At 45.5% G+C, this 17,866-nt stretch overlaps 1 protein-coding gene across 1 annotated transcript in view; it reads right to left on the bottom strand.

Annotated features, from left to right (window-relative positions):
- Positions 1 to 17,866, bottom strand: part of THEMIS (thymocyte selection associated) — a 190,193-nt gene that overhangs the window by 41,409 nt on the left and 130,918 nt on the right. Inside the window, exon 6 of the mRNA XM_063919343.1 lies at positions 4,289 to 4,412. Coding sequence (XP_063775413.1) covers positions 4,289 to 4,412 — 124 coding nt within the window. The remainder of the gene's footprint in view (positions 1 to 4,288; positions 4,413 to 17,866) is intronic.

Below are 17,866 nucleotides of genomic sequence, written 5' to 3'. Positions count from 1 at the left end.
AATCCGAAGGGCATGACGAGGTACTCATAATGTCCGTCACGGGTGTTAAATGCGGTCTTCCACTCGTCACCCTCACGGATCCGGATGAGATTGTATGCACCTCTCAGGTCCAGCTTTGTAAAGATGGTAGCTCCGCTAACTCTGTCAAAGAGCTCAGTAATCAGGGGTAAAGGATAGCGGTTCTTGATGGTAATGTCGTTCAAACCTCTGTAGTCGATGCACGGCCGCAGACCACCATCTTTCTTCTTTACAAAAAAGAAGCCTGCGCCGGCTGGAGAAGAAGAAGGTCGAATGAACCCCTTTGCTAGGTTCTCTTTTATGTATTCCTCCATAGAATGCGTCTCGGGGAGAGACAACGGATAAGTTCGGCCTCGAGGTGGAACCTTCCCTGGAACGAGATCAATCGGGCAGTCCCATTCTCTATGAGGGGGAAGGATATCAGCAGAAGCTTTACTGAACACATCCGTGAAATCTTGATATGGAGGAGGTGGAACATCAGACGACCTGGGGGAGGAGGAACAGACAGGCAACACTTTAAACAAACATGTCTTAGTACAGGAGGAACCCCATGCCAGGATTTGCGTAGTCGTCCAATCAATTGTAGGATTGTGAAGACGGAGCCATGGAAGGCCCAGGACCACAGGATGTGTGGCTCTTGGAATCACTAAAAGTGAAATAAGTTCGGAATGAAGAACTCCCACTCTCAGACGAACTGGTAGAGTCCTTAGAGAAATAACTGTATCAAAAATTTTACTGCCATCCACAGCAGTTAAGGAAAAGGACGAAGGAAGTCTCTCGGTGGGTAGGGACCACCGTTTAACATAGGCTTCGGTAATAAAGTTCCCAGCTGCTCCGGAATCCAGGAGGGCAATGACGTTCTGATAACGTTGAGCAACTTGAAGCGAGACTGGGAGGTTACAATCTTGAGGAGATGGAGAGGAGATCATTACTCCTAGCCGGCCCTCTCCTTGGCGAGCTAGGATTTGGAGTTTCCCGGACGTTTGGGACAGGCATTAATGGTGTGAGACGGAGCTGCACAGTACAAACAGAGAAACTCGGAGAGACGTCTTCGGCGCTCAGCAGGAGTTAAACGGGAACGGCCAATTTGCATGGGTTCATCTTTAGTTGGTGACAGTTGGCGAGGAGGAGGAGCAGAAGATTTTGGAGCAGATGATCTTCCACGCTCAGTTGCTCTCTCTCTGAAACGTAAGTCAACTTTCGTACAAAGTGAGATTAACTCATCTAACTTGGAGGGTAAGTCTCTGGTAGCTAACTCATCTTTAATACGCTCGGATAAACCATGCCAGAATGCAGCATACAGGGCCTCGTCGTTCCATGCCAGTTCGGATGCCAGGATCTGGAACTGTATAAGATATTGTCCTACAGTACGTGATCCCTGGCGTAAACGGAGAATCTCAGACGAAGCTGAAGTTACCCGGCCTGGCTCGTCGAAGATGCGCCTGAATGTTGACACGAATGCAGTGTAAGAAGATAGCAGGGTGTCGGACCTCTCCCATAACGGTGATGCCCAATCGAGGGCTGAGCCACTGAGAAGAGAAATAATGTAGGCAATTTTTGTACGGTCACTGGGGAAATTGCCAGGTTGTAGCTCAAACTGAATCTCACACTGGTTGAGAAATCCCCTGCAGAATCTTGGAGATCCGTCAAATTTTGCTGGCGTTGGAAGATGAAGACGTGGAGCAGGAATGGGTAAGGTGGGTGGGGTTATAGCTGGAGTCACTGTGGTTGACGCACCAGACGCGCCTGATCCACGGAGAGTGGTCTGAATCCCATCCAGCCGAGTAGAGAGATCCTGGAGACAGCGGATGATGTGGCCCTGTGCAGCCTCCTGATGTTCTAGTCGGGCTGCCAGTTCTTGCATCGGCCTGGCCGCTTGATCCTGGTCTCCGGCTGGATTCATTAGGTCAGTGCTTACTGTCACAACTGAGGGCCTGAGCTGACGGGAGGCAGCCTCAGTTGTAGGGGCTGAGATGTACCGGAACCTGGGAGGTTGTATCAGACCCCTGGACATGTAAGTAACATGAATAATAACTGCCCGAAGGCGTGACCACGACAACTTAGATAAAAGTCAATGATGTTTATTATGACAACTCCGCATCACAGCAGCAATAAAGAAAACGTAAAAGTCAGCAAAGAATAAATACAGTTCCTGAGTACTACAGCATGGCAGGAGCCACAGGGCACTGGTAGTGTGAGATAGTTCTTATGATCTTCTAGATGGAAAGTCCTTACCAGGCCCGGCTGTAGCAATGGAGATAACCCAGGATTGTACCAGCTGGTGTTCCAGGAAGAGCTGGGTTGCTGAAGGTAAAACAGCTGCTGTGGATACTGGCTGGAACCAGACTGTTGTTAGCACGGAGTGGATACTGGCTGGAACCAGTTAAATAATAAATGAACTTTGGGAGCGATGAAATGTGAACTGAAATGTAGAACTTGAGAGCGGAGAAATAATAATTCCGGTGGAGAGTGGTAAAGTGTAGAAAGGACACCGGCCCTTTAAGGGAAGCTGTATTCTGCTGGAAGCTGAGGCTGGAAGCAGGTAGTGTTGTAGCTGGAAACAGATGAATCCACAATGGATTGGAGAGTCAGGCTACACCGCAGGTGGAATGCTGGTGCGGGTCTCTATGGTGGAAGTCTTGAGACAGGAGCTGGAACCTGGAAGACAATCATAGAAGAGAGACAAACAGGAACTAGGTTTGACAACCAAAGCACTGACGTCTTCCTTGCTCAGGCACAGCTTACTTATACCTGCAGCAAGGAAGGGGTTGGCTAGGCAATTATGCAAATCAACAATACAAACAGCAGATTGGTGGAAATGATCAGATGACAGAATCCAAGATGGCTGCGCCCATGCAGACACTTGGAGGGAAGTTTGGTTTGTAATCCATGTGGTCTGGGAAACAGTAATGGCGGCGCCGGCCACCGGAGACAGGAGACGCCAGGCTGATAGATGCACATTTAACCACGCGGGCACAGCGGAGGCCGCGGCTGATGAAAACACCACTCTGACACTCTGCATGTGGAAACTCAGGAACAGCGGAATCTGGTCCTGGAACGCTGAGCCCGCCTTAGGAGGCATCTGAAGGGTAAGTAATGGCGTCCAGATACCCGGATCGTGACAAAAGGGTTCTACCTGGTGTAGTGGCGCTACTGTGTGGCGTAATTTGAATATTGGAGACTACTGTGTACCGTAATATGAATTGGTATTATTTTGTGGCCACACTCCATCCCCATGAAGCCATGCCCCTATATTTTTTGCGCATGCCTACGGCGCGCACTGCCCCTATTTTACATAGTGGGGGGGGGGGGGGGGCGCTAATGCCATTTCTTGCACACAGCGCTAAAATGTCTAGTTACTATTGCTAGGTATCCATTTTCCTGGCCCTGAGCAGGTCACCCTCACCAGATCCTCTCCAGCACAGTGCCCCCATTGCATCCAAATAATCACCCCCCCCTCTCCACATCCTAAATCTAGGACACATCCACATCCTAAACCTGAATGGATCCCATCTGTATGTGTATCTCTACCCTGAATATTGTATATATATATATATATATATATATATATATGAAAAAAAATGTGTGGGTGGTAATTGGCGCTACTCCTTTCCTCACAGCTTGAAATGTCCTTTTCCCTTTTAAGGTAGTCGGACGTCCTACACTTTTTAATGCACTCCCCCGTTTCTTATGGGGAGGCAGCCCTTTTCTCCAGTGGTTTGCTGTTCAGGCTAACCGTTTAGGAATCTGGAAAACAAAAGTGAGAATAGGCGCCTCCTAGTGCAATATTTTATATATATTATAACCTCCACCTTTGGTATCACCCCAGTGAATTCAAGGTGTACCGTGAATGGTGGAATTCCAACCACCTATTTGAATGGCACAGTATCACGACTTCAATGTATGATAGGAATAGTTTTCATCAATGTTATCCTGGTGGTGCTTCTCCCCGGTTAATACCTTTATCACGGCGTTATTCCCTTGGTTCAGTTTTCAAGTCTTGCTCGTGTCACCTCACACCCCCGGCCTCATGCATCCTCACACCCCCCAGCCCCATGCATCCTCTGTCCCGAAGCCAGGATAACATTGATGAAAACTATTCCTATCATACATTGAAGTCGTGATTGCAACTTTAAATATCGGGCACAAGACAACCCAACTATTTGAAAATAAACCCCTTTATTGTTAATGTTTCTTTTATCTATGTAACTCTGACAATAATAAATAATTTTGAACATTAAAAAAAAAAAAACACGTAGAACAAACGTACCTTTCTCTTTGGTGTTCCTGATTGTCCTATTTGTGTCTTTCTCATTGCACACCTGCAAAGTCTCTCCATCACTACTGCCTTGTAACTGTGATCTCTTTCCGGTATTTTTAGATTCTGAGAGTATCTAGAAAGCAAATAACAAAACAAGTAAATGCCTACAGTGATTCAACATCATATCTGGAGAACATTGCTCTCAAGGGCCTTAATGCACGGTTCGCAAACTGATTTTAAATTAGGTTTCATTAATCTGTATGATAAGTGGGTTGTCGACTAACAAGGGTGCTACAGAAAACATATTGCAGAGCATGGGCAGAGAATGATCCATATTTCTCCATGCATTTTCTTTAATGTTCATGTATGCAACTCAGGCACCTTGCTGAATAATAAATCATGCTTGCAATCCCATACACTACATTTCCTTAATATACAAATGATGTATAACTCTAATATGCACAAATTCTATTAGTGTAACTAATGCAAACAATTTGCATTGATTACAATGGGTTGTAGTGCACCTTGATTTACTGTGTCTTGAATCAGAAATGCATGTAGAGGTTAGCAGCATAGTTAACTATGTATTCAGCTTCAACTATACAGTATCTGAATTCTGGGATCCGGTCTGAAGATCGACAGTGTCTAGGTCGACAATGTTTAGGTCGACCACTATAGGTCGACAGTCACTAGGTCGACATGGATGGAAGGTCGACAGGGTTTCTAGGTCGACATGTGCTAGGTCGACAGGTCTAAAGGTCGACATGAGTTTTTCACATTTTTATTTTTTTTGTGGATTTTTTCATACATAACGATCCACGTGGACTACGATTGGAACGGTAAAGTGTGCCGAGCGAAGCGGTAGCGGAGCGAAGGCACCATGCGAGGGGACGCGGTGCACTAATTTGGGATCCCGGTCACTTTACGAAGAAAACTACACCAAAAAAAAAAATCCTCATGTCGACCTTTAGACCTGTCGACCTAGCACATGTCGACCTAGAAACCCTGTCGACCTTTCATCCATGTCGACCTAGTGACTGTCGACCTATAGTGGTCGACATAAACATTGTCGACCTAGATACTGTCGATAAAACGAACCACACCCCTGAATTCTGTTATAAAAATATAGCATTTTACTGCTGATGAATACATTATCATTTATACTACCATACCCAAAACACAAAGAACAGCAAGACACTTCCAGGTTTTAGGGGTTAGCAAAATAGAGTTTTTTTGTCTTACTGTAATTTCTAATTTATTGTATCTACCTTGTAGTTAAATCTAATAATGCTTAAAATTATAATATTTATAACTGAAAGTGCTCACAACTCATGTGTAAAACAAGTACTGGAGAAAATTAATAAAGTCTACCATGGCAGCAATTTTTGCATCTTTTACTGTTTAGTTCATAAACATGGACTGTACAGAAAATAGACCTCTGGGTTACCTACAGGATTTATTGTAGTCAACAGATGTGTGATGCTAGACAGGCCAAAAAATTAGCAGTTGCTTTATACCAGGGGGTCACCTGTTGTGTTTATGTGGGGTGTGATAAGGTCTGCCAGTGGTCATAAGACTAACCCCCACCCCTGCATCTTTACTCTAACCCTCCCCCCACATCCTAAACCTATGTTCCACACACCCCTCCCCACCTCCTTCCTCCCGCAGCTAAAATCCTGGAGACCCCCGCATACTTAAGTACGGGATGCCGGTGGTCAGGATTCCGGCATCAGAATTCCAAGTGATGTTGGAGTTCTGGTGCCAACATTTTTGCCACATGTTGGGATTCCGGCACTGGTACTTCGAGCGCCAGCATCCTGACCGCATCCCGTTGATGTGTTGAACGCCTTCCTCGTGTAATGTAGATTAAATGTGGCAATAAGTAGTTGTAACTGGAATATGGGTGAGGGAGGAGGGTATTCAGGGTGCAAACGGCAGGGTCTGGGAGGTGAAAGTCAGTGGGTTCCCCGTAGTGAGGTCCACTTCTTGTTGGCATGTACCTGATGATGTCTTCTGTGAGGGCAATCATTATGTATTAAATAAGGGGCAGATAGCATATTCTCTTACGGGGAAATACTATTTTATTACTACATTAGTGGGGGAAATTGTTTATTTTTATTGTGAAAGCAATTTTATTTAATTACATTAATGAGCAATATTAATTAATTGTTGATTGGTGTCTAAAAATGTTTTCATGATGAGGGCAACATTTAATATTTTATGGCTATTTAAAAGGTGCCTAGATCATAAAAAAAAAATTTCTTAACACCAACATCACATGCCCTGCATGCATCTATAAGGTCTGGGAAAACCTTCTGCGGTGGTGCGAGCGCCTCAACTGGAAACTTTCTGCTTTTTATAAGCTAACCCACCGCAGCACCGATAAATGGTGAGAGATCAATAAGGACTTTTACTGCTGATTCTTACTGCACTGTGCCACTTTACCTGGGTTGTATATGTATCACTTTTATTTATCTATTTATTTTACGTACTGTATTGAAATAAATTGTTTACAAATGAAACCTATTATGTCTGCTATCTAAATAGTATAAAGGTTGAGTAAGGTTTTAATATCTTCATGTCTTGAGGAAGGCTCCTGCTGAGCCGAAACGTGTCAACACTTACTAGGCACTGTGACACTTTTTGCTTTCCAGGACACAAAGATTAAGGTAACCTACCATTACCTACCTTTTTGATGGTCTAGGACGTTACCCGGTGGATACTGCTTGGTGTTTTCTATTTTTTATGGATTTGGATTTTTAAAAGGATTTTTTAAAGATTTTTTAAGTATGCACCGTTTTTTTCTTTTGTCATGTATACCCCAACTATGGGGGATTTGTGAATAAAATACCCTTTTATACATACATGGACAGGTTTATGCAATTGCACTTTATTTATGGATTGATGTGGATGTACACCCATTACACCATTGGAATGGACATTTGAGGTTACGGTGGAACAAAAGAAACCCAGATCTTTCTTTAAAGGTACACATATTATATTAGAACTGCCGTGTAAAGAAAAAGATACCTTTATGTGTTTCACCTACAGACTTTCATCATTGAATTATTATATGTAAAAATTACTACACTATGAAAAATTATTTCTCTTTCTTTTGAGGAACATAAGAACATTTGGAGCGCTGAAAACTAGGATTTGTTTCTTCATATAGGGACTCTCATAGGATGGTGATATCCTATTAACCCTGGCTTAAGCTACATTGATTATTCGTGAGCGCAAAAAAATGACCGTTCTTTTCTGTTTGTGTGGAGGAGGGGGTTAGAGGTTAGCTTAAGGCTGCAGGGAGGGCAGTTAAGGTTAGGCACCACCGGGGAATATTAGTGTTAGGCTGCGGGGTGGGCAGGTTATTTTTAGGCTGTGGGGAGGGGGGTTAGGTTTAGTCACCACCGGGGAGGGTTAGGGTTAAGCTGCAAGGGGGAGGAAGGTTAGGGTCAGGCTGCAGAAAGGGAGGGCTTGAGTTAGGGGGAAGGGAGAGGGTTAACCTACTTTCCTTCCAGGTGTTGGTATCCTGCGCATCAGGATGCCAGTGTCAGTATTCTGATCACCAGGATCCCGATACCATTCCATTTGTTATTCTGTTCTTCATTTGTATATTGTATGCAGGAATTGGCAATCTGTGCTGCTAATGTGGGTGGTCTTCAGTATGCCGCTGGCCAGGATCCCGGCAACCAGCATACCGGTGCCGGGATCCCGACCACTGGCATGCCAACACATATTCTCCTTCTTGGGGGTCCACGACCCCCTACGCGCGCCACCGTGCCCGCAAGGGGCTCATTAGCGCTCGCCCAGCTGTCGGTATGCTGGCCCCCGGGATCCCGGCCGCTGGCCACTCATACTACACCTACTAATGTTTATCTGTTTCCACAACCAGAAGTGTTGCTGTTATCGCTTCCAACCCATGAACTTCATTATTATTATTTATTATTATCCTTTATTTATATGAAGAAGTGGGTCTTGAGAGCCCGTTTGAAGTTTTGTAGAGAGGTGGAGAGTCTGAGTGGGAGAGGTAGGGAATTCCAGAGAAGTGGTGCAGCACGTGAAAAATCTTGGAGGTAGGAGTGGGAGGAGGTGATCCGTAGGCAGGAAAGTCGTCGTGCATTAGCAGATTGAAGAGGACGTGTGGGAATGTAAAGGGAGATAAGATCAGAGATGTAGATGGGAGAGGAGTGGGTGAGGGCTTTGTAAGCGAGTGTGAGAAGCTTGAAATGGATTCTGAAAGGGAAGGGGAGCCAGTGAAGGTCTAGTAAGAGAGGAGAGGTAGACGTAGTGCGTTTGGTGAGGAAAATGAGCCGGGCAGCAGCATTGAGGATAGATTGGAGTGGAGAGAGGTGTTTGTCAGGAATGCCAGTCAGGAGGAGATTACAGGAATCCAGTCTGGAGATGACCAGTGAGTGGATAAGAGTCTTAGTAGCATCCTGGGTCAGAAAGGGTCTGATCCTGGAAATATTTTTTAGATGAAAACGGTAAGTTTGTGAGAGGTGCTGAATGTGTGGTTTGAAGGAGAGGGAGGAGTCAAGGATTACTCCAAGACAGCGCACTTGGGGGCTAGAGGAGATAGTAGTGCCATCAATAGATAATGAGATTGTAGGAGGTGAGGTTATGCGGGAGGGAGGAAAGATGATCAGTTCGGTCTTAGACATGTTAAGTTTAAGAAAGCGCTGGGACATCCAGGAAGAGGTAGCAGAGAGACAGTTGGAGATACGAGTGAGGAGAGCAGGGGAGAGGTCTAGAGAGGAAAGATAGATTTGGGTTCAATAGCATTCAATAGAAATTTACATTCAATAGCATCCCTGCAATCAGTCTGAAACTAGCCAGCCTTTAAAGGAGAGCAGTGCTGAATTACCAGAGGAGGATTTAGGGGCCAGGCCACCCCTAGGCCCAACATTATTGCCCCCCCCCCCCCCACCCCACCTCTAGAAAAGCATACATACATATATGTCCATTCTATTACTGTTGCCTTGCTCCATATCTCCCCATAGCCTTCTCATTACCCCTTTCATGTGTCATTATAACAAATAATAGATCTATATCAAGTATACAAATAAAAGTATCTCTTAGCAGAAGTCTTGCAAGGGAAAACAACATTCACATTACGGAGCTTTCGTAATAAAAGCTTTAGGCTAAGCAAAAGTATCGTACACACCTCATTTACTGCTCACCACTTCCTGGAGCAAGTTATAAGTGTGCTTATGGTTAGAGACTCCTTGAAAGTTACATAATCCTAAACTAATGGTACTGTAATGTAATGAAATCAAAGTTTTAGGTTCAGAATATCTTCACTTAAAATGTATAATTTTGTCATATTTCATTAATAAACACTATATACTGTATCTGGATTCCTTTATGCAGAAAATTCATTAATTTTTATAACAATAATCATCTTTCTTTATACATAGCACAAACACAAATCAGAGAAGCACACATTATCAAAGCCATATTTACCTCTCCAGGAGAAGCCTGTAGAGGAGATGCAGGTAGGTGGACATGGGGGTGGGCTAGAATTAGTCATGTCATTCAGTCCCACCTCTCATGGTAAAATGCTGTGATTTATTTATATTTGAACATGGAGAGGGACTATCATGATGCGACCTCCTACTCAGTGAGCGCATATTCCCGTTATTAATCTCCCCATTCTGCCCACTTCACTAGGATGTGGGACTGGTGCCCACTCTTCCGGGGGTGCAGGGGACTACCTGAACAGTCAGTTGTCTCCACTGGTGGCTCCAGAGGTGGGGCTGTAGTGCAGTCCAAAATTCAGATAGGAGAACAACACCAACTGCCAGTGAGTCTGCAGCATTCGGGGTGGCAGTTGGTGTGGATCCCCTATTTGAATTTTGACCTGTACTGCAGCACCACCTCTGGAGCTGCCACTGGTTGTCTCCATCAGGATCTGGGAGAGTAGATAAGTATGAACAAAGCATACATATTTACTTATTTAGGGCATATGTGCATTCATTTTGTTATGGTTATGTGAACAATCCGAGTTTTTTTTCTACTTCTTCAGCTATGGAGCATTGCCTTTTTAAACTAACAGAGGTGTAACACATATGAGGCCTGATTCAAAGCCACGCGCAATGCAATGTTCTTGTGGTTAAGCAACTGTTTTTGCATCTGCAAATGCGCAAAAAATTCTAAATACACATATGACGGATGCATTGAACAGACTGTACGCACAAAGGCTCTGTAGCATTTGGGCAAGCAGTATCAGAAAAGTGATGGACATTCCTGGTCGCCGATTGGGAGGTGGCTAGTAGTGCATGCAAAAATGGTCCATTTACTGGACATGTTATAGGAGTGTGGCAGATGTGTAATTGCAAGCAGTTGCATTTACAGACATAGGAGGCCATAATAAGGTGAAGAAACTGCACCTCCCTTAGGGCTAGCGTATGTTTTAATGGTGTAGCTGATAGGGGTGAGTAGGGGTGAACCAATCGGTATTACAGCAAGCTTGGATGCTAAAAGTGGACATCTCGTTCCTTGCACATTCTGACTCACTGATGTACAGGAGGGAAGGACACTGAAGCAGCATTTGCATATGGGTGACTGCCAATAGATGCTGCATGCAACTCAGAATCAAGCTCACATTGGGTATCACATGCACGTTTTCAGTAACTGCCTGTAATATTATCTGACTTAGAAAACAAAACAGAAAATTACCAGTATTGTACTTTCTGGTAGCTACTCTCTGATCCACTGCACTGATTGAGGACTCACATCCACACACACAGCAAACTTTGTAAAAGAAGCAGCTACCACTGGGCAGGTGCAGCAGCTCTGCTGTGTTCCTTTATCTGCATGATATGGCGGCAGCTCTAGTAATTGTATTATATACCATTGCTATTGTCATAATTTGAGACACTTTCCCAGGTTTGGGGGGTGGGAATGGGTTCGGGGCAACTGGAGACCCCTTCTCCCTGCATTTGCATATGTAAATAGCTAGATCAGTCTCTGAAGGTCATGCACAATCTGAATTATAAAAGTCATGCACCTCCTCTTCTAATTGAATATGTCTGGCAACCAGGCTTGGACTGGCCCGCAGGGGTACAGGGGAAATCAACGGTGGGCCCCACTGCCTGAGGACCCACTCCTTCGTCTAGGGATCAGGTTCCAGACTGTGCACTTGTATTATACATGGTAGATATGTTGCATTACACTGCACAAGACTATTGTGCATTTCAAGCCTCTGTGGAGGCTGGCCACACCCCCTTTGTAGGCTGGCCACACCCCTAAGTATAGGCCCTTATCACTACATTCCCCCGGTGGGCCCTTCATACCCCAGAATGATACTGCTGGCAACCCACAAACATTCAATACTGGCCTGATATCCATTTAAACTCCAATGAAGAATGTGTCATAACCCCTTTGATGAGTGCTAAAGGGCTTATCAGAGCCGGATTAAGGGGGGTACCCAGGGGGTCAGTACCCCGGGCCCCCGTCTTAAGGGGCCCCCCAGCTGGAGCTCTGCAGCGCTCTACAGGTTGCCAGGGCAGGAGGGATCAACGCTGTGCATACGGCTTCCTCCCCCCTCCTCTCGGGCAGCACGGTTGGGGACTGAGTCAAGCAATCTCCAGCCTTCGCTGCTGCCAGCAGAGTTACTGCTGGCAGCAGAGGCTGGATATGCACAACAATTGCATGCGTACCATAGTCAGCAGTCTGTCACCAGCAGCTCAGCAGAGGACACCACTGAGGAGAGGATAGGTGCATTGTTATATACTAATATTGTATATTTGTTAGTGTCACTGTGATACCAATACCCCATTTCCACAGCCACAATAACCCAGGGTATTATCACAAACAGCCATACTCTAATACAAACAGGAGTACTGCCATAGTTGATGATTCAATTATAAATATCCTGTTACAGAAACAGGGTCACAGATAGTTGAATAAGTACAATACTTCAAAAGTAACAGTAAAATATGCATACAAACACAGCTCTCAATCAGGGCCGTCTTTTCGTATGGGCTCAATGGGCTCTTTCCCAAGGGCCCCAGGAGTATAAGGGCCCTAGACTGATAGCTGAGGGTCCCCTCTTTCCAGAGGTACCAAATTTTTGAAAATCGGCCATAGGGAACCAGAGATATCCAACTTCAAAGCAGTGGTCCCCATCCAAGCCTGTTAATTGCTCTTGCCAGCCAGATATCTCGGGCTCTGTATGATGTAGAGTTTTTCTAAAGGTACATTTCAAAAGCTGGGACTCTCCACTTTTGGTGGACACTGGCAGCTTGTCTCTACTGTGTCCAGAACCAGAGATATCAGCCTTCAAGCAGCTGGTCCCTGCTCCAGCTCCACACGCCTGGGATGCAGTTTTATATTTTCATTGGTGGATTGCTCTGGCTCCTGAACTCTGATCCCCAAGTCCCCAGAACCTCCTGACAGGTGAGACTCTCTAATGTTTTATCCCATTCAAAGCTAAAAAAAAATCATTTTCCAGGAACTTGAGATATCTTCAGTCATGCAAGCTGCTGTCTCACCAAAAAATGATGAATATTAAGCCCACTCCGCTATCCACCCCTCCCCTGTGTATTAAACACCCCCTGCCACCCTGGAGGTTATGTACCGGGGCCCCTTCATTCAGCCCAATGCCCGCTTCTACAGTTTAGTGTTCTCCCTCCCGCCCCATCTGTGCAGTAAAGGAGTAATTAGCAGAAATTACTGCTCCAGGTCCTACATGCTGAGTGGAAGATAGAACCCCCCTACCCCCCGCAGGACATCAAAGCTGCCGCTGATAGCACCCCCCCTGGAGGATGGATAGGGGCCCCAGTACATTGCTGGGCCCAGGGGCCCACACTGCTGTTAAGACGGCCCTGCTCTCAATTACTAAATAAATAGTTAATAATACAGCTTTCAGAGAGCTGGGTGTAGTGATACCTTTTATGATTCAATTATCAAGAAATAGCTTGGGGTGAACTTAAAATACAGTATCCAGCATCTAAGTTTCCAGAGCAGATTCTTATACCTGGAAATCAATATAGTAATTTGCTCAGTGTCTGATTATAATACCATTAAAACATTCTCAAGGCAGTTAGCATCAACAAAGCTTAAAATTGCTAAAGGGGCCTGTCAGCCAATGGCCAAGTCTGGGCCTGCAAATGTTTCCAACTAAGGGGGTGATTCAGACTGGAACGCTGCAGCGGCAGCGTTTGCAATCTGGTGTCCGGTGAGGTGTGTGATCGCGCAGAAGCCGCACTGCACGTGCGCACGTGAGATGCAAAGCCATCTGACTGATGGTCACGGGGCATGTTGGTGGCGTTGGTGGGGTGTTGGGGGTGCATGAACCATTTGAGGGGGAGATGTGGCGCCAAAACATGGCGGTCAGCCACCTGCCTTCGCAGCTAGGCTGGATAAAAATGGTAACAACTGGCATACTATGTTACTGAGCCAGGAAGGGAAGACACATTATAATACCCAGTAATAAGGGGAACTGCTGAATAGTACCAAGGGGATTTTAGGCACAGAGTCTTGGGGGGTTAGGCCAATTATTTGATCATCCCACACAGTACTCAACACTTGCCAACCCTAACAGATGAATTCCACATTTGTAATTGTCCAATAGAGGAGTTTGAGACTAACCAGGATTAAGTGGGAGTACATAATACTCACAGGAGTTTACACTCGGCATGCTGGTTGACAAGTGTGCCGCAGAGTCAGAGCCACCTTCACTAACTGTGGATCCAGACAGCGGACACGCGGGCAGTGCTGGGCTCTTCTGGGAGTGCCTGAGCTGTGACCTATAGTGACGCGGCGGCATGACCTCACAGGTCACACGCGCCACATAGCATGGTTGGCAGCATGCCCGCCCGCCAGCCAGCCCATACGACCGTCTGCCATCCAGCCCGCATGCCGGCCCCACTCGCCAGCTTACCAGCCAGGCAGCCAGGTAGCTAGTCAGCCTGCATGTTTGTTTTTCTTTTCCATGCATGAAAATACCCTGTGGAAAAATTGGAAGGAGAAATCTCCAGATGCATCCCATTTAAGAAATTAAGGGAAGTTTATATTCATTTGTGAGCGCTTGAGCACAATATTTGTTTTTTTGTCTTCTGTAGCCTGCATGCCTGTCTACCGCTCACAGCTCTGCACTGTGAGTGTGACTCCAACCGATGAGGGACCTGAGCTCCTTTCTCTTCTACCAGCAGTTAGCGACCAATGTATTATTATTTTTTGGGAGCAAATGAGTGTTTTAATACTATGGGGGCTAGTGTGTGTGTTTTTTTGCTCTTGAGGAGGCAAATGTTTGCTTTATTTGTGAGGGGACAAATGTTTGTTTTTTTATTCTGAGGGGGCAAATGTTTGTTTTATTACTGTGAGGGCCAAATGTGTGTGGGTTTTTTCTGTGGGGGCAAATGTATTTATTTTATTACTGTGACTGCCCGTGTGTTTCTTTTATTACTGTGGGGGCCACTATGTGTGTTTTTCCCCCGTGGAGGACTGGGGGTGTGCCTCGGCAATTTAAAAATATTGGTGGTCATTCCGAGTTGATCGCTAGCTGCATTCGTTCGCTGTGCAGCGATGAGGCTAAAAACCGGCACTACTGCTCATGCGTATGCGGTGCAATGCGCACACGCGACGTACTATTACAATGAACAATGTAGTTTCACACAGGGTCTAGCGATGCTTTTCAGTCGCACTGCTGGCCGCAGAGTGATTGACATGTAGTGGGAGTTTCTAGGTGTCAACTGACCGTTTTCAGGGAGTGTTCGAAAAAAACGCAGGCATGCCAGGGAAAACGCAGGCGTAGCTGGGCGAACGCAGGGTGTGTTTGTGACGTCAAAACAGGAACTGAACAGTCTGAAGTGATCGCAAGCGCTGAGTAGGTTTTGAGCTACTCTGAAACTGCACAAAAAAAACTTTGTAGCCGCTCTGCGATCCATTCGTTCACACTTCTGCTAAGCTACAATACACCCCCAGTGGGCTTCGGCATAGCGCTTGCACGGCTGCTAAAAACAGCTAGCAAGCGAACAACTCGTGTGCCGCAAGTTGAAAAAGGTTGAAAATCACTGGTATGTGCCACAAATGTTTGGGAAATACCGCCCCCCCTCCCCCCTTTTTTTTTTCCAGAAAAATGTTGCTAGTATACCAAAGATCTCTGATTGATACAATTAATTCAAGGAATTATAGGTATTGTCACATTGTTGAAGAGAATTTAGACAGTGCTACTGCATATGTAGGTTGTTCATAATTATACCCCTTCAGATACATCAGGTGTCATACTTTTTTATTAGGCTCATTCCATACCCAAATGGAAGTGATAAGCAAATATAGTGAAGTACTGTTTAATAATTGTAACATTTCAGCCAAACCCTGCAGTTAACACCTGGGCCTGCACCAGTGGGAGAACCAAGGACTTGCACTGTTTCAAGTGCATTCTGAACTGCTTAAACCAGTTCATGTCTATCTGGTAATTGTTAAAATTTGGCCACTTGGAAATACCTGTGATCTGTGTGGAGTTTATATGTTTTTGTCCTATTAAATCTTACAATTATTAAACAGTACTTCACTATATTTGATTATCTCTTCCATTTTGGGTAAATCTGAATGAGCCTAATAAGAAGTATACTGTGAGATATGACATCTGCTGCATCTGAAGTGGTATATTTATGAATGACCTACATATGCAGTAGCGCTGGATAAGTTCTATTCAACCTTTTTTGGCACATATTTGGTGAAGATGTGAGGATACCTTTAAGTAAAATATTGAGCTCACCTAGCTGCATTTTTCTGCTTGTGCGCACTACTAGGATAGTCTATTTTATATATCTATTATCAGATTGTTACTGTTTCTCATCTTAATATGAGGTGCTGATATAGAATAAGTCAATCATAATTAATCCAGGCATTTTGCGTTAATTTAATATTTTTTTGCTATACCCCAATATTAGGGAATTACAACTTTGTATACTGTAAGTATCACAACTGTACTTGATGTGTCATAAATGATGATGAACATATGCATGGTATAATAGAGGGCCATCAGAATATGGTATTTGTGGAAACAACAGTGACAAGACATTGTCTGTAATGACATTAGTTACATACCCTCCAACATGTTACACATAAAAATCGGTACAAATTCGAAAAGGGGGTGTGGCCACGAGCAAAAGGCCTTTTCTCTGACGTCCTAGTGGATCCTGGGAACTCCGAAAGGACCATGGGGAATAGCGGCTCCGCAGGAGACTGGGCACAACTAAAGAAAGCTTTTAGGTCACCTGGTGTGCACTGGCTCCTCCCACTATGACCCTCCTCCAAGCCTCAGTTAGATTTTGTGCCCGGCCGAGGTTGGATGCACACTAGGGGCTCTCCTGAGCTTCTAAAAAGAAAGTATATAATTAGGTTTTTTATTTTACAGTGAGACCTGCTGGCAACAGGCTCACTGCAGCGAGGGACTAAGGGGAGAAGAAGCGAACCTACCTGCTTGCAGCTAGCTTGGGCTTCTTAGGCTACTGGACACCATTAGCTCCAGAGGGATCGACCGCATGGAAATGGCCTCTGTGTTCGGTCCCGGAGCCGCGCCGCCGTCCCCCTTACAGAGCCAGAAGCAAGAAGAGGTCCGGAAAATCGGTGGCAGAAGACATCAGTCTTCACCAAGGTAGCGCACAGCACTGCAGCTGTGCGCCATTGCTCCTCATACACACTTCACACTCCGGTCACTGAGGGTGCAGGGCGCTAGGGGGGGGCGCCCTGAGCAGCAATAAAAACACCTTGGCTGGCAAAAATACCACAATATATAGCCCCAGAGGCTATATATGTGATAATTACCCCTGCCAGAATCCATAAAAAAGCGGGAGAAAAGTCCGCGGAAAAGGGGCGGAGCTATCTCCTTCAGCACACTGGCGCCATTTCTCCTTCACAGATCCGCAGGAAGGAAGCTCCCTGGCTCTCCCCTGCAGTCTACACTACAGAAAAGGGTAAAAAAGAGAGGGGGGCACTAAATTTAGGCGCAGTATATATAACAGCAGCTATAGCGGACATAACTCAGTTAGTCCCTGCATTATATAGCGCTCTGGTGTGTGCTGGCATACACTCACTCTGTCTCCCCAAAGGGCTTTTGTGGGTCCTGTCCTCTGTTAGAGCATTCCCTGTGTGTGTGCGGTGTGTCGGTACGGCTGTGTCGACATGTTTGATGAGGATAATGATGTGGAGGCGGAGCAGATGCCTATAGAAGGGATGTCACCCCCTGCGGGGCAGACACCTGAGTGGATGGACTTATGGAAGGAATTGCGTGCACGTGTCGACTCCTTACACAAAAAAAGGAAAAGGGCAATTCATTAGGATGATCAGGTATATAAAGGAATCTAAATACAAAGCATATTACTCTTTGAGGAAGCACCCAGGTGCGAAATGCGTTAGAAGGAGAATTTGCTGATCATTTTACAAATTCCTAAAATTGATGGTGATCTGGTCCATAAGCTGGGAACCAAGGACAGCCTAACGTGACTCCTGAAATCAGGAACCGCCAGCTGGGTCTCCTGCAATGAGGACGCGGCCAACCAGCTGACGGGGCGAGTCAGATCTGCACAGCCGTCCGCATACAAGCGGCTCCAGCTTCCCGTGCTCTGTTGAGCGGAC

The sequence above is a fragment of the Pseudophryne corroboree genome, chromosome 4 (assembly GCF_028390025.1).
Source record: "Pseudophryne corroboree isolate aPseCor3 chromosome 4, aPseCor3.hap2, whole genome shotgun sequence".
NCBI lineage: Eukaryota > Metazoa > Chordata > Amphibia > Anura > Myobatrachidae > Pseudophryne > Pseudophryne corroboree.
Note: the sequence above shows the minus strand (reverse complement) of the source record. Positions and strands in the feature narration are given on the sequence as shown.